The following is a 17,506-nucleotide window of genomic DNA, read 5'->3' as shown; positions in this document are numbered from 1 at the left end:
GGAATATCAGGAATAAAAAGCTATAAACAAATGGCTATATGACAGTGCTATGTATATAGTATGTCTGCATTAAAAATCTGCAAGATTAATGAACCTTGAAAAAAAGAACAGCCAGCAAGTCATTTATATTCCTTTAGGGTTACAAGCTAATATCTTGCTGCTCTGTTTTGAATGCTGAAGCCCACTTAGGATGTTCTCTTATGCCATGGCTTATAAAAGGTCTAATTCTCTACTTTTCTTAGCACCATAAATAGAAACCATAGGATATACTCTTTGCTTTACCATTTCGTTCTGCTGAATGATAACATATTTATACTTTGTTACAATCTGCTTATTTTAAATTAAACTTAGTCTGAATATAACCACTATACTTAAAGATAAAAAGCATTTTGGGGACTTTAAGAAATAAAAATTAAAATAAAGTCTCCTTTCTTAAGGGCTTAAAACAAAAATAATTATTTTTAATGGCCTCTTTCTCATTAACGAGTTATAAAAGCAGGAGATGTTTCTTGTTTGTAATGACTCAAATGGAAATTCTGTGAATGTATCTGGATTTCAGCCAGACTTTGTGAGAAAGAGTTCAGGCCCACTATGCAAACTCAAGGCCTGTTCCCTGCAGCACTCCTAGTAACCTCTGCCACAAACAGAATAACCCAGTTGAAATCAAAGGACCATGGGGTCCATGGATCACACTTCCACAGAGAACCACAGAGAACTGAGAACCTCTGGCAGGCTGAATGAGTGCACAGCAAATAAAGAACGTCACGATGCGTGTCCTAGTAAAAACTGCGTCACTCATACACGACTAATAATTCAATGACCTAAATACCATTCCAAGAAACCACTGCCAGGATAACAGTGTTTGTTTTCTGAAGTGTATTTTTGTGGGTTTCTACATGGCTAGGCAAATGGCTGCAATGCATACTCAAAGATAAGACTTTTCTTAGTTTTAATATTAAGTTGGTTTTATTTGCCAAAAGACATTCAAATGTTAAAGAAAAAATACAAGCAAACAAGTCAAAAAGCCTTTGTGAAGGGCAAGCTGATGTATTTTGTAAGACTGCATTTTCTGGCTGTAGCTAGAAATGCAATACAGGTATCTTAGTAAATTTTACATAGTGCTGAAGTTAATCTTCGATATCACCTCTTTAAGATGTGTACAATTTTCCTCTCCAGAGGGAAGTGCTATTAGTTTTTCTTATGCATTCTTCCAAAAAATGTCTATATGTCAATAACGTATAAGTACACATCTTTTTGTACACAAGTAGAATTATTCTTTACCTGTTATAAGGTTAACTATTTGAAGTGATCTCACTACACAAAATTTCAACTAAAAATAAAGTTCATATTTTAATGTTAACAAATATCAAGGAAAGAAGGTGATTTGGTTTTCTCTACAGTTTAAAAAACCTACGAAAATCTTGCAAAAAGTGAAAGAAATGGCTTGGAGCATGTGTGAAATAGAGAACAATAGTGCCATCTATGTTTAATTTGGCAGAACTACATGTAACCTCGGGAAAATCTTTTAACAAGTATGCTTAGAAACTATTTTTGAAGATTACAAAGATCTGTTGCAACTATCCTACAACTTGTTCAAACTTAGCTAAACTACTCCTTCAGTTTATTACTGTGAGCTTAAATGATGACTATTAAAAGGAGCCTATGGCATATCTCCAACAACCCCCTAGATTGAAGATAAATAAGGAACAAAGATACCAGGAAGCTTTTTATGACTCAGGAAGCAAAAAACAGTGAAAGGAAACACTCTGTTCACAGAGGACTTAATTTAATTAAGAAGCATTCAAACTGACTGAGAATAATATATCCTTTTAACATCATAAACCAGAGTATCCAAATAAGAAGATAAAGTGTACTAGAGCTTAGTTTACAATATGAGGGGCTCCGCCACTTATTTGAAAACAATAGAGTAAAGCAGGAAGACAGTAAAAAAAAATAAAATGGTAAATTATGTTTTATGACTCAAACTGATTCTCAATTAATAGAATATTTACACTGTTTCCTAAAATAATTCCAAAGTCTATTCTTTAATTTCTCCTGAGTTGCAAAGTTCTGTCTGAAACACTCTACTTCCAATACCAAATTCATACGCTGACAATTTCTGTAGCACAGTGATGAAGCAAAAAAAGGTATGTGCAGACGTCTGAGATCTAGAGAAGTAAGTTGAATGGGAGCCCTGCAGAGTTGCAGGCCTGACTGGTCACCAGAGTCCCTAACAGGACTGGAATCAACCTGGGAAGGCACTGGTTAGGAGCTACAGATATGAGCACAAAATGCTGTCAAGGTTGAAAAATACAAGTACTGCCTCTCAGTAAAAGCGCGCGTGCACGCGCACACACACACACGCACGCACACACACACACGCACACACATAATTATACACTGACAACACATAATTGAGATACTACAAAAGTGTTCTAAACCAATAATTTGATCAGGTTCTGGACAACATGAGTATAACTGGTAAATGGCAGGTTTACAATAATTATCTTAGAAAATTGATCATAATTTTCACTTGAGTTCTCCAGATTGAGAAATGGTACTAAATTGAAAATAAACACAATTACCACTGCAAACTGTTATGAAACAGGTTTGAGGGAAAAAGAGGAGCAAAACATCAGAAACCTTTTATAGTCAACGAAATTAAAACAATTGAATGCTGTGATTTTAAAACTTTGAGGGAATTATAGGATCCTTCTCTATGCTCTGATAACCACATATAACTCCTATAATTATGATTTTAAGACATATATTTTGGATATGGTATAGAATCAAATCAATATACATTTCATATTATGTTTAGAAAATGACACTGTATTACCACTGGGAGGTCAACAAGTTAGACACATTCCTTCGTCTCAGAAAATCTGTTAGATGTCATATTCTGCCAGCAGTAACTAATTCCAACGAACAAGGATAAAATACCAATTCATATAAAAGCCTAGAAGAGTTAAGATTTCAGGGAGAAAAAAAAAAGGTGACCACAGCCATGTTTTGAAGACTGCTATGATTCTTAGGTAATTACTGAGAAGGCGGGGGTAGAAGGAATAGGGAGATTGCCTGGTAACCTGGTGGAAGAGGCAGAACCAGGACAGATGACTAAGACTGTGAATAATTCTAGGAAATGAAATTTGGATCTATGACTAAACAAAGATAAGACACTGAAGAATTCAAGTAAAGAGAAAACAAGGTCACTGTGACTTTTTTCCAAAAGAAACCTGGTGGGAGTGGGATGAAAAAAGAACTAAGGAGAGAAATGGAGATCAAGAAACAGGGGATTAAACCCCAATGATAGACAGCAACACCTTTTTAAAGAGATAAGGGAGAGACATCACTGAAGACAGAATACATTGAACTTCAAGGTGTGACTTAGGGAATGGTAAGGGGGGTCAGTACAGAAAAAGGAGAGTCCAAGCTAGGATCATGGTTGATGGAAGAGTCGACAATCTCAGCAGGACTCAAGCCTGAACAGATGGCAGAAGGGATGGCAAGACGGCCCAGGACATAGGACTGCAGAGAGGGTGCAGAGAACAGCTCTATCTCCTCCTGCAGCCCAAGGTCAGATACTCCAAACACTGACCACTGGCAAGACAAAGTTATTTGAGCTGTGGTTTCCTCGCCTGTATAATAAGGGGATCACCCACCCAGCAGGAGTGTTACGGAATAGAGAAAATATTTCCAAAACATCTTCCAGACTCGGTGATGCCACCTAGTGTTAATTATGAGACTTCGCATGTAAAGGTAGAACACAAATACAGCAGTTAAAGGATGGAGGTTTTCTTTAGGTTCTGAATGACAGAATATATTATTTAGGTAAAATTTACAAAAGCATACACAGATACAAGCATCTAACCAAAAAAGTTAACAAGAAAGTTTTAAAAAATAAAGAGGAGACTTCTAGTTTCAGCTACAAGTAAAGATTAGAAGCTGTCACTTCTGTCCTTCCAACAAGAAAAAGTTGAAGAAATTGGAAATCAATTACCTTTCTTGAACTAATACTAACAACGTACCGAGTGATTATAGATTATAGAGAAATGAAAGAAATGCCAGTCACACCACAGGAACAGCAGGAGCGACTAGGAAGACTGTGTTGTCAGGTGTCTGCACCCCTGTGAAGCAGCAGTGCCAATAGAAAATGGACTTAGATGAGCTGTAAATGTATACTGGAAACTCTATGACAGCTACTAAAAACATTTTTAAAAGTACAATTATTATGCTAAGTGGAAAGACAAAAGAAAATCATATAAGATGTTCAAATCCAGGGAAGGCAGAAAAAGATGCTGGGAGAAAACAAAGAACAAATGTAACAAACAGAAAACACAGACAAGCATGGTAAAAAGCTCCTCAAATATATCAACATTCAACTTCAAATGTGAATGGACCAAATATATCAATTAAAAGATAGAGACTGTCAGAGTAGATAAAAAACCAAGGCCCAGCAACTATTTACTGTCTACAAGAAAACTACTCTCAGATAGTTTAGAAGTAAAAGGACGAAGAAAAATACACCATGCCTACATGAATTGAAAGCTGGGGTGGCTATATTAACTTCAGACAAAGATGACTTCAGAACAAAGCAGGGACAAAGAGGGGTATTGCATAATGATAAGGGACCAATTCTCCAAGAAGTCATAATAATTCTAAACACATATGTAACTAAGAACATCAAAATATATGAGGCAAAACCTAATAGATCTTAAGGGAAAAATAGACAAATTCGGTATTGTTGGAAACTTCAATCCAACTCTTTCAGTAGCCAATAGATCTAGCAGGCAGAAAGTCAGTAAGGATACAGATGACTTGAACACCACTATCAATCAGCTTGGTCATTTATAGGCCACTTCAAAAATGCTACATTCTTCTCAAGCTCTTGGAACATTAATCAAGATAGAAAACATTCTTGGTCATATAGAAATGTAAACAAACATTATCTTAACAAATGTAAAAGGAGAAAAATCATACACAGTATGTTCTCAGGTTACAACAGAACTAAACTAGAAATCACTAACAGAAGATAGCTAGAAAATCGCTAAATACTTGGAGATTAAGTAACACATTTTCAAATAACATGTGGGTCAAACAAAAGGTCTCAAAAGAATTTTAAAGACATTTTCAACTAAACAAAAATAAAAATACAACTTATCAAAATGTGTGAGATGCAACAAAAGCAGTACTTACAGGGAAACTGATAGTAGTGAAAATACATACACAAGCATCCCTCTGTATCCTCTGGAGATTGGTTCCAAGACCCTCACCGATACAAAGATCCAAAGATGCTCAAGTCCCATATATATATAAAATGGTATAATATTTGCATATAACCTACATGCATCTTCATATATACTTTAAATCATCTCTAGATTATTTATAATACCTAATACAATATAAATGCTATATAGTTGCTCTACTGTATTTTAATTATTTAAAAAATACTCTATTTTTTTCAAATATTTTTTATCTGAGGCTGGTTGAATCCCAAAACGCAGAATCCATGGATTAAAATGGCCAACTATCAGAAAGAAGAAACATATGAAATCAATAATCTAAGCTTCTACTTTAGGAAACTATAGAAGAGCAACTGAAGCCTCAAGGAAACAGGGAAAAAGAACAGAATAAACAGAACAGAAACTAGAGCAGATATCAATAAAATCAAAAACAAAATAATAAATCATCAAAACAAAAACCTAGCTTTTAAAAAAAATCAATAACAGAAAAATTCACAAAGAGCAAATAAACTGCCAATAAAAATATACATTGAAGTTCACTGTTTATAAAATGCAAAGTAATGCAAATACTTTTCTTTGGTATCAGAATCACAAGATTTTGTTTGCTATTTGTTTAATCAAACTGTTATTAGTAGGGAAAATCAGAAGACAGGTACAAGCATGCAAACTGGTACATACACAAAAACTCAATAGCTGTAAAATGTGTTCAATCTTACACTTTCATACCTTAAGAAAGTAACCTGAAATTGAAGAGATATGTACTGTATTATGAATATGAACAAACTGAAATAACCAAAAATGATCATCTATATTAAAGAAAGATAAGTAGATTATGCTGTCTCATAAGTCAAAGCTTTTCCTGTAAAGGGCCAGTAGTTAAATATTAGATTTTGAGGGGTACAACCAGATTCTGTCACATAATCCTTTATTTTTCTTCCAATCTTTAAAAGTGTAAGACAGCAGTTGGCTGGATTTGGCTTACAGGTCATGGTTTGTCAAACCCTAATGTGTATCTCAATCAATAGATATGTGCAGCATATATCAAATTTTTAATATGTTTAGGCTATAATCCCAGCACTTTGGAGGCCAAGGTAGAAGGATAACTTCAGGCCAGGGGCTCAAGACCAGCCTGGGCAACATAGGGAGACTATCTCAGCAAAAAATTAAAATAATAATAATAATAATAAAAGCGGTAGCCAGGAGTGATGGCACGTGCATATTCCCAGCTACTCAGGTGGTTGAAGTAGGAGAATTGCCTGAGCCCTGGGGTTTGAGGTTAAAGTGAACTATGATCGTGCCATTGCACTCCAGGATGGGTGCCAGAGCAAGATCCTGTCTCAAAAAAAAACAAAAGTTTAACAAAACAGAAATACACTCATAATACTAAAAATGGGATAAAAAAATATATGCAAGGTATTTTTAGAAATCTAATGACACATTAAAACTGCACTGAACTATTAATCCTGGTATTGTGGTGGTAGAATCACAGGTGACTTGGTTTTACTTTGGACCTGTGTTCTCAATTTCTACTTCAAGACGGCATACATTTGACTCTGATCCACTGTATCCTGCTGCTATTTCAGTTCCCTCACTCCACTTCTTCACATCCCTCCTCACCCAGACTAACTTCCGTGGTTCATCACTGTTCTCTCAGTTCAATTGACAAAACCCCAATCGTGTCACCATCCAAGACTGCCCACAATGGAAAATGCTATTTCCTGGGTTCAGATTTCCCTCTCTCGCCTCAGGTGTTTTTGCAAGAAGCACTGCTCACGTCCACAGGAAGCCATTTCCTCTGCGACACAGAGTAGACCTACGCTGCTGTCTTTGGCAGGGCCTCCCTACAAGTCTGGCCCTTGGCTGACATCTGGAAACTCAGCTTCTAAAAAGTGCCCTATGCTGATAAGGCTGGGCGGCAAACTCAGCCCTACAAGGATACAATGTGATTTATGGGGGACACCTCCCTTCCTTTTGGAAATTTGGAATTTGAGTAGTTGCTATGCAGAGGATGCCTACATGGTGAGGCACCAATAAAAATGCTGTGCACTGAGTGTCCAATGGGTTTTCCAGGCAAAAACACTGCCCACATATTACTGTATCTTTTGCTGCTAAAGAAAGCTACTCATTGTGTCACTATGTCCCTGTTTCCCTCACGGGAAGAAGAGCATGGGAAGCCTGTGCATGGATTTCTCCATACTCCAACACATGTTTTTTCCATATTGATCTGGCTGTGTATCCTTATGAATTCACTGTAATAAATTTTATTCTAAACAGTGGAGATCTACAGCAACCCCAAAGATTCCAATCAACAACACAAAGGTTTGGACACTCCACCAAGTAAAGACCCTGCAACACTAAGTGGTTGGCAGAGGGTAATGAGACTATGAAATGGGTATGAGAACAAGGGGAGCTATGAAAGTGAACTTGGGACTCCTGATTTACTACAGAAGTGAGGACTACAAGATCCCTGTGTCAGGTTGTTTCTTTCCCCCCTACCTTATATGAAAAACACTTAAGGTCACTAACATGTGACTATGAATGGTCATCACTGCACTGACATGGTCGCTGTCCCTTTTCCATGTAGGGGGACATGTGCTTTCATGCTAGACAGAGAACAATGAATGATAACCATCCTCTGCATTCTCTGGGTAGATAGTCTGGGGATATTTTCCATCTGTCCCTTTAGATAGCCTCCCTGTTCTTCCCTCCAAGGTGCTTTGTGCCCGAAGAGGCTAGTCCCTGGCATCCGTAGAGCTCCATTGCCCTCTGACATCAAGTGCAGTTGGGTAGAGGTACCCTCAAAGATCAACTATTAGTTATCACAGTTCCCTGGGTGCAGGGTCCCCCCTTCTACTTAGGGCTCCAGCTTAGCTGAGCTGCCTCTTCCACAGTAGCAGTGGCAGCCTCAAACTTCAGGATCCAGGACTTCAGGACTTCGGACAGTCTAGGTGTCTCACCAGCCTGATTTCTCTCAACCCTGCCCTCCTCTTCATAAAGATCCCTTCACTAAACTCTCCATTATCTGCTCAAATGTGCCACTGGTTTCCTACCAGGACCCTGACATATACAGCTAAAACTGAAATTTGGGGAAAAGGCAAATTCAAAAAGTTATACAACAGAGTGCATAATAAAACTTTCCTCTGGCTTTGCTATCAAATCTATTTTGTTTGTATGGTATGGGTAGATTCTTCCTGGTTTATATTACAGTCATGAGCTGCATAACAATGTTTAGGTCAATAATGAATCACATATACAATACAATCCCATGAAATTCAAATGGAGCTGAAAAATTCCTATCATCAACGCTGTCATAACATTGTAGCTCAATACATTCCTCACGTGCTAGTGGTGATGCCAGTGTAAACAAATCTACTGTGCTGCCAGTGATGTATAGCCTGTACAATCATGTACAGGACATAATATTTGATAATGATAAATAAGTGATCATGTAACCAATTTATGTAGTTACTATACTATACATCATTATTTTAGAATGTACTTCCTTCCTACTCATTCAAAAAAAGTTAACTGTAAAACAGTCTCAGGCAGGTCCTTCAGGAAGTATTCTAACAGAAAGCATTGTTACTATAGATGACAGCTCCATGTGTGCAACCGCCCCTGAAGACCTTCCAGTGGGATAAGATGTAGAGGTGGAAGACAGTAATGCTGACCCTGCATAGGCCTAGGCCATTGCTTGTGTCTTAATTTTAAATAAAAAAGTTTGAAAGTACAAATAAATACATAATCTTAAAAACAAGAGTTTATAGAATAAGGACACAAAGAAAGAAAATATTTGTATACAGCTGTACAATGTGTGTTTTAAGCTAAGTGTTAAAACAAAACAGTTGAAAAGTAAAAAAAAAAAAAATTAGTGCAAGTAATATCCTATGCCTTCACATTCACTGGCCACTCACTAACGCCCCCAGAGCAACTTTCAGTCCTGCAAGTTCCATTCATGGTACATGCCCTATATGGAATATGGTTCTAATATTTTTATTTAATCTTTTATGCCATACTGTACTTTTTGTGTGTTTAGCACTGTGTTACAATTGCCCACAGTATATAGGTCTATATAGCACTAAAGAGCAATAGGCTAGACCATACAGTCTAGGTGTATAGTAGGTTACGCCAACTAGGTTTGTATAAATGCACTCTACCATGTTTTCACAACAAAATTGCCTATCGATGCCTTTCTCAGAATGTATCCCTGTCATTAAGTGACACATAACTGTATACACAAAATGGTGCTAAACTCTGCAGAACTGGGCAGACACGTTGCTCAGAAGGTCAGCCCTCCCACCAAGGGGTGGGGGCACACTGAGAATCTGAGTGACGACAAACAATAAATCTTACAAGTTCATACACACACACACACACACACACACACACACACACACACACACACACACAAAGATGGAGGGCCATGTTAATTATGTTGTCTTTGGGAGGTGGGTTCAATTTCATTGTCAATTTCTGTAATGTATGAACTGAAAATAATGAATGTAAATTATTTCTGCAATTAGAAAAATACTTTAAAAATTTTTTAAAGTTGAGTGCGGACCATGTTTTCTTAAGTTTTGGCCCCCTCCCCTCCCTTGGAGAAGTGAATTCCCTTTCTCTTTTTTTCTCTCTCTCTAATTTACTTTCTAAATAAACTACATTTTCTAATCTAAAAAAAAGATGGGTATGGTGGCTCATGCCTGCAATCCCAGCACTTTGGGAGGTGGAGGCGAGAAGACTGCCTGAGCTCAAGGGTTCAAGACCAGCGTGAGCAACATGCTGAGACCTCGTCTCTACAATAAATCAAAAAATTAGCCAGGTATGGTGGTGCATGCCAGTAGTTCCACCTACTTGGAAGGCTGAGGCAGAAGGATCACCTGAGCCACTGCCACTGAACTCCAGCCAGGGCAACAGAGTGAGACTGACTAAAAACAAAACAAAACAGAAAACCCCCAAAAGAAGCAAAGTAGAACAAAATATTAACACAGAAATGTAAGATAATCATGCATCTACAATTAGAATATAATACACTATCTAACAGTATCATAATTATTATAATACAGTAGCTAAAGTGGATATATACTGTTCTGAACCCTTCTGATTATTTATGCATTGAATCCTCACAACAACCCTGTGAGGCGGGTGTTGTTTTCTCCTTGCTTTAAAACGAGAAGATGGAGGCAGAAAGGCTGAGCCCCATGCCCAGGTCAGCAAGGTGGAATGGCTGAGCCCCTCTCACGGAATCTGCTGAGCTGGTCACAAAAAGGTAAAACTCTGCTATTAAAATCATTCTTTTTATAAATACACTGCTTTTATTTTCTGCTCCTGAGATCCAGTCTTTACTCCTTTATTTACATACATCCCTGTCCTAAAGTTAAAATTACTCAGAACAGGACACCATTTGATGGCCTCTGCCGCAGTTCATGGCAAAGTGCAAACTGGCTTTGCAACAAAAATGGCTTTGCAGGGATCAATCAGCTAACTTTAATGACTCAAAGAAACTTCTAAACTCAGACATCTCAAAGAACTCTACTAATTTCTGGTCAGTCACCTTGTCGATCAACAAGCTCACAGTCCCCAGGTTAAAACGTGCTGTCCATCTGGAAAAGGCACTGTGACCTTCGGCCACTATCTCCAAGCTGCAGAATATTTATTCAACAAAATCAGTGCTTTGTGCTTTAGTTCCACTCTCAAAGAAGGGCATTTTTTGATTTATTTTTTAATGGTATATTCTTTAAAAAAGACTTTCTAGAGAGCCAATCATTTCAGCAAGTTACTTTTATTAGATTAAGACCATTTTATATAGTAGTGAATACATGGAATATAATACATAAAATATGTATTTATTTTTCTTCAATAAACACAACCTAGCATTCTACTTCAATGCCACACTTTTACAAATGAAGAATCTAAGATACAGGCAGGTAAAGTCACACAGCCAGCTGAGGGCTAACCTGACCCAACTCCCAGCTCCTCAGTCTGATGCAAGGACCCCACTTTGTGCCTACCTCACTCATCCTTCAGTATCCATTCCAACTATAAAAATTAACTTAGCAAATACGATCTACACAGTATGCTGGGAATTAACAAGGTAGACAGACTAGTTTTCTTCATGTAAATCTATACTTTGCTTATTACTGTATACTAAAAACATCAAATAGAAGTGAACTTATTACAAATTCTGTTTAGTCTCAATTTTGATCACTGAACTTTTAGTTCTGTGTATAGTTAGCAAGCTGTCCCTCCGGCCATCCTAGGAGATGAATGTTTCACTTACAACCCATCAGGTGGAGAAAGCAGGGCTAGTCCTGCCTACGCAGTAAGCATCAGTGGTCCGAGGACACAAACGCCATTGAGGACACCACCATCACAGGGTCAGGAATAGAGCCACTCTCTGCAGTCACCAATTTCTTAACATCATCATTTACTTCCAAACACCCAGTAGAGACAAAGCCAAGTGCCTAAGCAAACCCCCATGCCTAGACAGGCCCCAGAGAGGTAGAGTGCAGGTTCACAAGGCCATCCCTTGGGGTCCAAGGCTGCAGTGCTGAGAACAGTGTCCTGAGCAGCAGTAGGAAGCAGCACAGGATGGGGTCAGGGCAGGTGCTCAGGTCTTAACACAAAAAGTTGGACCCAAAATAATTACTTATGTTTCCTCCATTGTCATAAAGTTAAACGCCCTTAAATATTCAAAGCTTTATCTATTAGATTATCATATGACAGCACTTTTCATTACAAAATCATCCCTGAATTGTGTAGCAATTACAGCCCTGAAAGAAATCAAAATCACTCACTCCAGATACACCTCCTTAGTGCACACTGGGTATAAAGCCTATACCAGGCACTGGTGTGCAGAAGACAAGCTCCCTACATTCCTGGAGTCTACAAGCCAGCAGAAGACAAAGACCAGTGATGGGAATCAGCAGAGGGTGGGGGGAGGAGAAGAGACTCAAGCAGGTGAAGGGAGCAACCAGTCCCAGCAAGGACAGAACAGGTGCTGCAGACACAGCTGAGTGTCACCTGTGAGAAGGCAGGTGGCCTCCCAAGAGGCCACCTAGGAAGGGCACTCCTTGGATACACAGAGTAAAGGTCCGGCTAGGACCTAAGGGGGCATCCATGGTATCTATAGCCATGTGACCATGTAGAGTCCCCAAGAAATCAAATCCGAAAGATGAGACCCCACCTAGTGCACTGTGACTATTAGAGTTCTAGTAGCAGATGGAAGGAACCAGCAAAGGTGAGCCCAGTCCCAGAGGGTAGCGGCTGGGGGAGTAGCGAGAGACTAAGGGAGGGTAAGAACATGGAACCAGGAGAAGGGAGTAGAGAAAGGCAGCAGGGGCACAGCTTCAAGGACCAGAAATAGGATGAAGACAAACAAGAGTCTGTTGCATTTGGGAACACGAGGCCATCACTTTGTCATGAGCAGTTTCAAGACAGTGGTTCGGATGAAGGTAGTTAACTTTTTTTCAACTTACCAAATCTGTACGGTTTTTATTCAGAAGGTATCAAAGAATCTATACAACATTTGGAATGGATTTAAGTAGCACCATATCACTCTTCTGCTCAAATGCAAAAAAGAGCAACTTATCTCATTCAGTGAAAAGAATAAAAAAAAAAAAACCCAAGTTCTTACCAGAACTTCCAAGGGGCCCATGGGCCTTCCTCTGTGGCCTCCCCTCCATGACCTTCCCCTGATTCTGTAGTAGCATCTCCTCCATGACCTGTCCCCCTCTTCCACCGTGGCCTCCCCTCCATGGCCTGTCCCCCAACTTCCACCATTGCCTCTCCTTCTCCCCCTTACTCCAATCACACACAGCTCAGCGTGGCTGCTGAGCGTATCTTCCCACCACACTCCTGACTCAGAGCCTGTCCACCTGCTATGCCCCTGGTCTCTGCTTATGCCACACCCGACACGGCCCAGTTCTGGCCTCTTCCTAAGACAGGCCCTTGGTCACAATTCCGCACTCTCCACCCTGTTGCTCAGAGTTGCTTCTCTTCCTGGTCTTTGTTGACCCAACTTAACTTTGCGTGTTTACTTTGTCTCCCCCAATAAAATATATTTTTGATGAGAACAAGAACTCTGACACTACATCCCTTAAATCAGGAATAGTGCCTGGCACACAGCAGAAGCAAAATACTTGTTAAATTCATAATGGCAATCAATGAATTCATTATCAGACCAGAAAGTTCAAGAGCTGCTTGGAAGAGAAAAGAAAATACACCTAAGTACTGGTTGGTGCTATTAACACCTAATTTGAAATATAACTATTTCAAAATTCTGTAAGTTTCCACATCATGCGAGTGGGCTCAGTGCATAGCAGCGTTAAAGAAGAGATAAACTTACAGCATTCGCAGCTCGTGAAAAGTGCGATCATCCTGTTCAAGCCAAGGTCCTTTGTCATACTTGAGGTATTCAATATCGTCTGCCACCTGAGACAGAAAAAATATCCAATTTAAATGGAAGAACCCATTTTAGAAATTTAAATGAGGTAACACCGTAATACATTATAAGCTACAAATATTTGGCAGGAAGAATCACACTGCAAAAGTCAAAAAGAAAGTTACACTGGATGACCTTTAATGAAATGATGGGGTTGAGTGTTGCTTCCTCAACATAGTCTTGTCTAGCTAATGCTCGGGGACCACAAAGTGGTACAGAAATTACCTTTCAGGCTGAGAGTCAAAGAACAAATGAGAAAAACAATCAAGACCAGAGGAGAAAAAACAACCTTCATAACAGAATATTCATTTCTTCCCAAGTAAATTCATTCTAGAAAGGGAAAAGAAAACCAAAAAAGCCCAAGTTCCTACCAGAGCCTCCAGGGGGCCAATGGGCCTTCCTCTGTGGCCTCTCCTCTATGACCCTCCCCTGATTCTGTAGTGGCCTCCCCTCCATGACCTGGCCCCCTCCTACTATGGCCTCCCCTCCATGGCCTGTTCCCCAACTCCCACCCTTGCCTCTCCTCCTCCCCCTTGCTCCAGTCACACACAGCTCAGCGTGGCTGCTGAGCGTATCTTCCCACCACACTCATATTCATTTCTTCCCAAGTAAATTCATTCATCCTCAGATGACAAAAGAATGAGAACATAAACACATTTCCTAGAGAGGCCCAATGATCTAAGTGGCCAATCCCAGAGCCTGCTGCCTGCATAGTTAGACCTTCCAGAGGGTCAATCTTTTCATATGCATTCTCTTCCCCAAACATGCCAAACTTGGGAAATTCTTTTTAGTTTCAAGAATTTGGGTATATTCAGTAATGAACTCAAATAACATAGTGTTGAAGACAAAATAAATTCTTCTTCTTCTAAGATATATACATACCATGTAAACATTCTGCCAAAAGTATAATAATCTAAAATCAAACAAATTAACATCACAGAAACATAAGATTGGGGAGAAAATGAATATAATCTAATCAGTCCAAGTAGTAGAAAGAACTAAGGTCGCAAAAGAATTGTTACAGCTGGAAGTAGCAGAGCCAAGACTAGAATGCAGGGCTTCCATGTGAAAGGAGAATGCTGTTCTCTTTGTAAAAAAAGTGAACACGGTTAACTTTCCTCTTATCTTTCCAATGCTGTGAGGCAAATGAAGAGTATTTGTTTAACACTGCAAAGCTTTATTCATTATGAAGGCACCACCCACACCTTAACCCCAGTTCCTAAAACTTGTACTGTCTTCTAGAATTTTTATACCTTGTTTCGTTTTTTTAATTTGTTAATATACCACAAAAAGTAAGAAACTTGACTTTTAACAAATTGCCTCAGTACTGTTTAAGAAATAAACTACTTTTCTCTACTTCATTTTTTAAATTATCCTTTCAGAAACTGGCTTTACCAAACTGAAGACACTCACACAGGCATGCATATGTGCACACACACGTTCCTAGACTCCATTTTGTTCCATTAAGCTATCTACAAATTGTTGCATTAACACTAAAATGCTGCTGTTAGGATAACTTTATAGCTTTTTTGTATTTGAGAAGGCAAATGGTCCTACATTATTATTCTTCAAATTTTTTTGACTACTACTCATTAAGTTCCCTGAAAAAAAACACTAAGATTGACTGGACTTTCAGAAAATGCACTAATTTAGGGAAAGCTGATATCTTTACATGACTAACTCTTTCCTATTAATTCATCCAACTTTCAATTTTACCACTTGTTTAATAAAAATGCTGAAGCAGATGACCCAAGATTTTTTACATCTTCATCACCTATAATTTTAGGATCACAGAAACTAAATTATTTAAAAGAAAACCAACACCTCATGACCAGGGAAGAGTGATGGGCTGGATTGGCACAGCTTTTTAATTATAAAATACTGATGTTTTTAAGACCAGTGAGAATCAGATTTATATGATTTGCAGAAACCTTATATATAAACCAAATTTAAGAATAATTATAAACTTTTCCTCCATTTTCTTACCTTTCCTGCATCACGAACTTCCCTTGCACTATACTGTAAAATCTCACATTTTTCACTGTAAGAAAAAACAAGGTAAAATTCAGTGTAAATTTTTTCAAGCTGATGTAAGTGTACAAATGAATACATACACTAAAGTCTCTTGCTACAAATATTAAAACTCCACATCCTTTGAATATTGTGCTGGGCATGTGACAGCTCATTACAGCTAGACTAGTTAAGGAGGATATGTTCAAAGCAGTAGAAATGTGCCTATGGCTTGACAGTGTCAACAATAGGTCTGCTTCTTGGCTTCCCTTCTCCCTGACTACACTGTCCCAGCCCAAGCGTGTGAGAGATCATAGCCACCACTGTCCACAGGGACAAGATACACGGGCCATCTCAAGTGCCACACATATACTCTCCCATTGCGGTACCCATTAAAGGGAAGGAAAAAGGAGCCCAGGGCCTGACCAAGACAGGCACAGAGAGCAGTAAAACTGGCAAGGTGTGATACAAATTAATTGGACTGCTAGGATTTAAAAATTTAAAAGAAATTACCTGTTTCAACCCAGTTATGCAATGGGGTAGCAGCAAGTTACTTCCCTTAGTCCTTGGTCTTTAATCTAGACACTGAGAACTCAAAAAGGTCCCAAAAGGAAGACAACAGCAGCTCGCCATTTCCAGCACTTTTGCCCATTTCCCCCATGTTTACACAGATGATTTAGAGTCCTGGTTGTCCAGCCAGGGCAAGACTGATTGTAAGTCCAGACCTCACCAAATGAAGAAGTTGCCTCTGCCATCACCTCCAGACCACCCAGAGGGAGCCTATGTGGCCCCAGTCCTGGCAAAAGAGACAGAGGCCACCAGGCAGGCCAGACCAGGAGGCCTGCTAGAATGCCCATCATGGCAGAAACACTGGAATCTCCTTCCAGCCAAGGGAACAGCAAAACGTCAAGAAAGGGCTACTGTTTCCCACGCATCATCTGCACCGTGTAAACAAGGGAGATTTTCTCATTTAGGTACCTTTATACCAGAGTACTCTCCTGTTGCTGGGATATAAATGTACAGTAAATATTCCAAGAATTTACAAGCTGTTTACTCTCCAACCGAAATCCACATATGACCCCTACAATGGTATCAAACTTCACTAACTCCGCCAACCATCTTCAACACAACCACCAGTTTAATTAAATGAGTTAGGATAGGTAAAGTACTTGTTTTATATTAAGTATCATTATTACTGACTCATATTAATTCCAAAGTGTAAGAAAAAGAAGAAAGTCTTTAAGCACTATAATTACTCAATAACACATCTGTTCACATAAGCCTATAGCACATGACTCACAGAGTCATCCAACTAGATAAGAGTTTCTTCCTCCAACTAGATCACTGCATGCCTCATATCACTATTAAGATCCATATAATGGTCAGAAACTTAAGCACAATGAATGACAAATTCATCAAGTCAGGAAAGTAACTTACTGGATTTGCTGTTATGGGAGAGAAATAAAAGGTCACTGTAATTACAGGGCTTACCGTATTTCTTCATCAACTCTCTGTAATTACCCACTGTTATTATGAAGAGAAAGGTACAAAGTGACAAAGGAGAATAATTTCCCTCTGCAAGTCATAAGTGAATATTAAACTAAAGTGTGTAGGAGACAAAAGTTTTAGATACTACTTGATGATCAAGGCAATGAACAGAACTAGCATTGAAATATTATTTTTTCTCATATGGCAATATGAATGGTCACAACCTATTTAACATCCTTGACATATATGCCACAAGAATGGGCATGAGAAATTAGGAAAATATGTGACAGACACTTTCAACACACACAACTCAACAGACATTAAT

At 38.8% G+C, this 17,506-nt stretch overlaps 1 protein-coding gene across 1 annotated transcript in view; it reads right to left on the bottom strand.

The window, feature by feature from the left end:
• The window catches only part of NDUFA10 (NADH:ubiquinone oxidoreductase subunit A10), a 64,141-nt gene that overhangs the window by 28,567 nt on the left and 18,068 nt on the right, over positions 1-17,506 (bottom strand). The window contains exons 7-8 of the mRNA XM_008068905.1: positions 15,670-15,724; positions 13,588-13,673 (exon numbers count right to left, since the gene is read on the bottom strand). Coding sequence (XP_008067096.1) covers positions 13,588-13,673; positions 15,670-15,724 — 141 coding nt within the window. The remainder of the gene's footprint in view (positions 1-13,587; positions 13,674-15,669; positions 15,725-17,506) is intronic.

Source organism: Carlito syrichta, unplaced genomic scaffold, assembly GCF_000164805.1.
Source record: "Carlito syrichta isolate Samal-C Ts95f unplaced genomic scaffold, Tarsius_syrichta-2.0.1 Scaffold311653, whole genome shotgun sequence".
Lineage (NCBI taxonomy): Eukaryota > Metazoa > Chordata > Mammalia > Primates > Tarsiidae > Carlito > Carlito syrichta.
The sequence above is the reverse complement of the archived record's forward strand: the minus strand, read 5'-3'. Positions and strand labels throughout refer to the sequence as shown.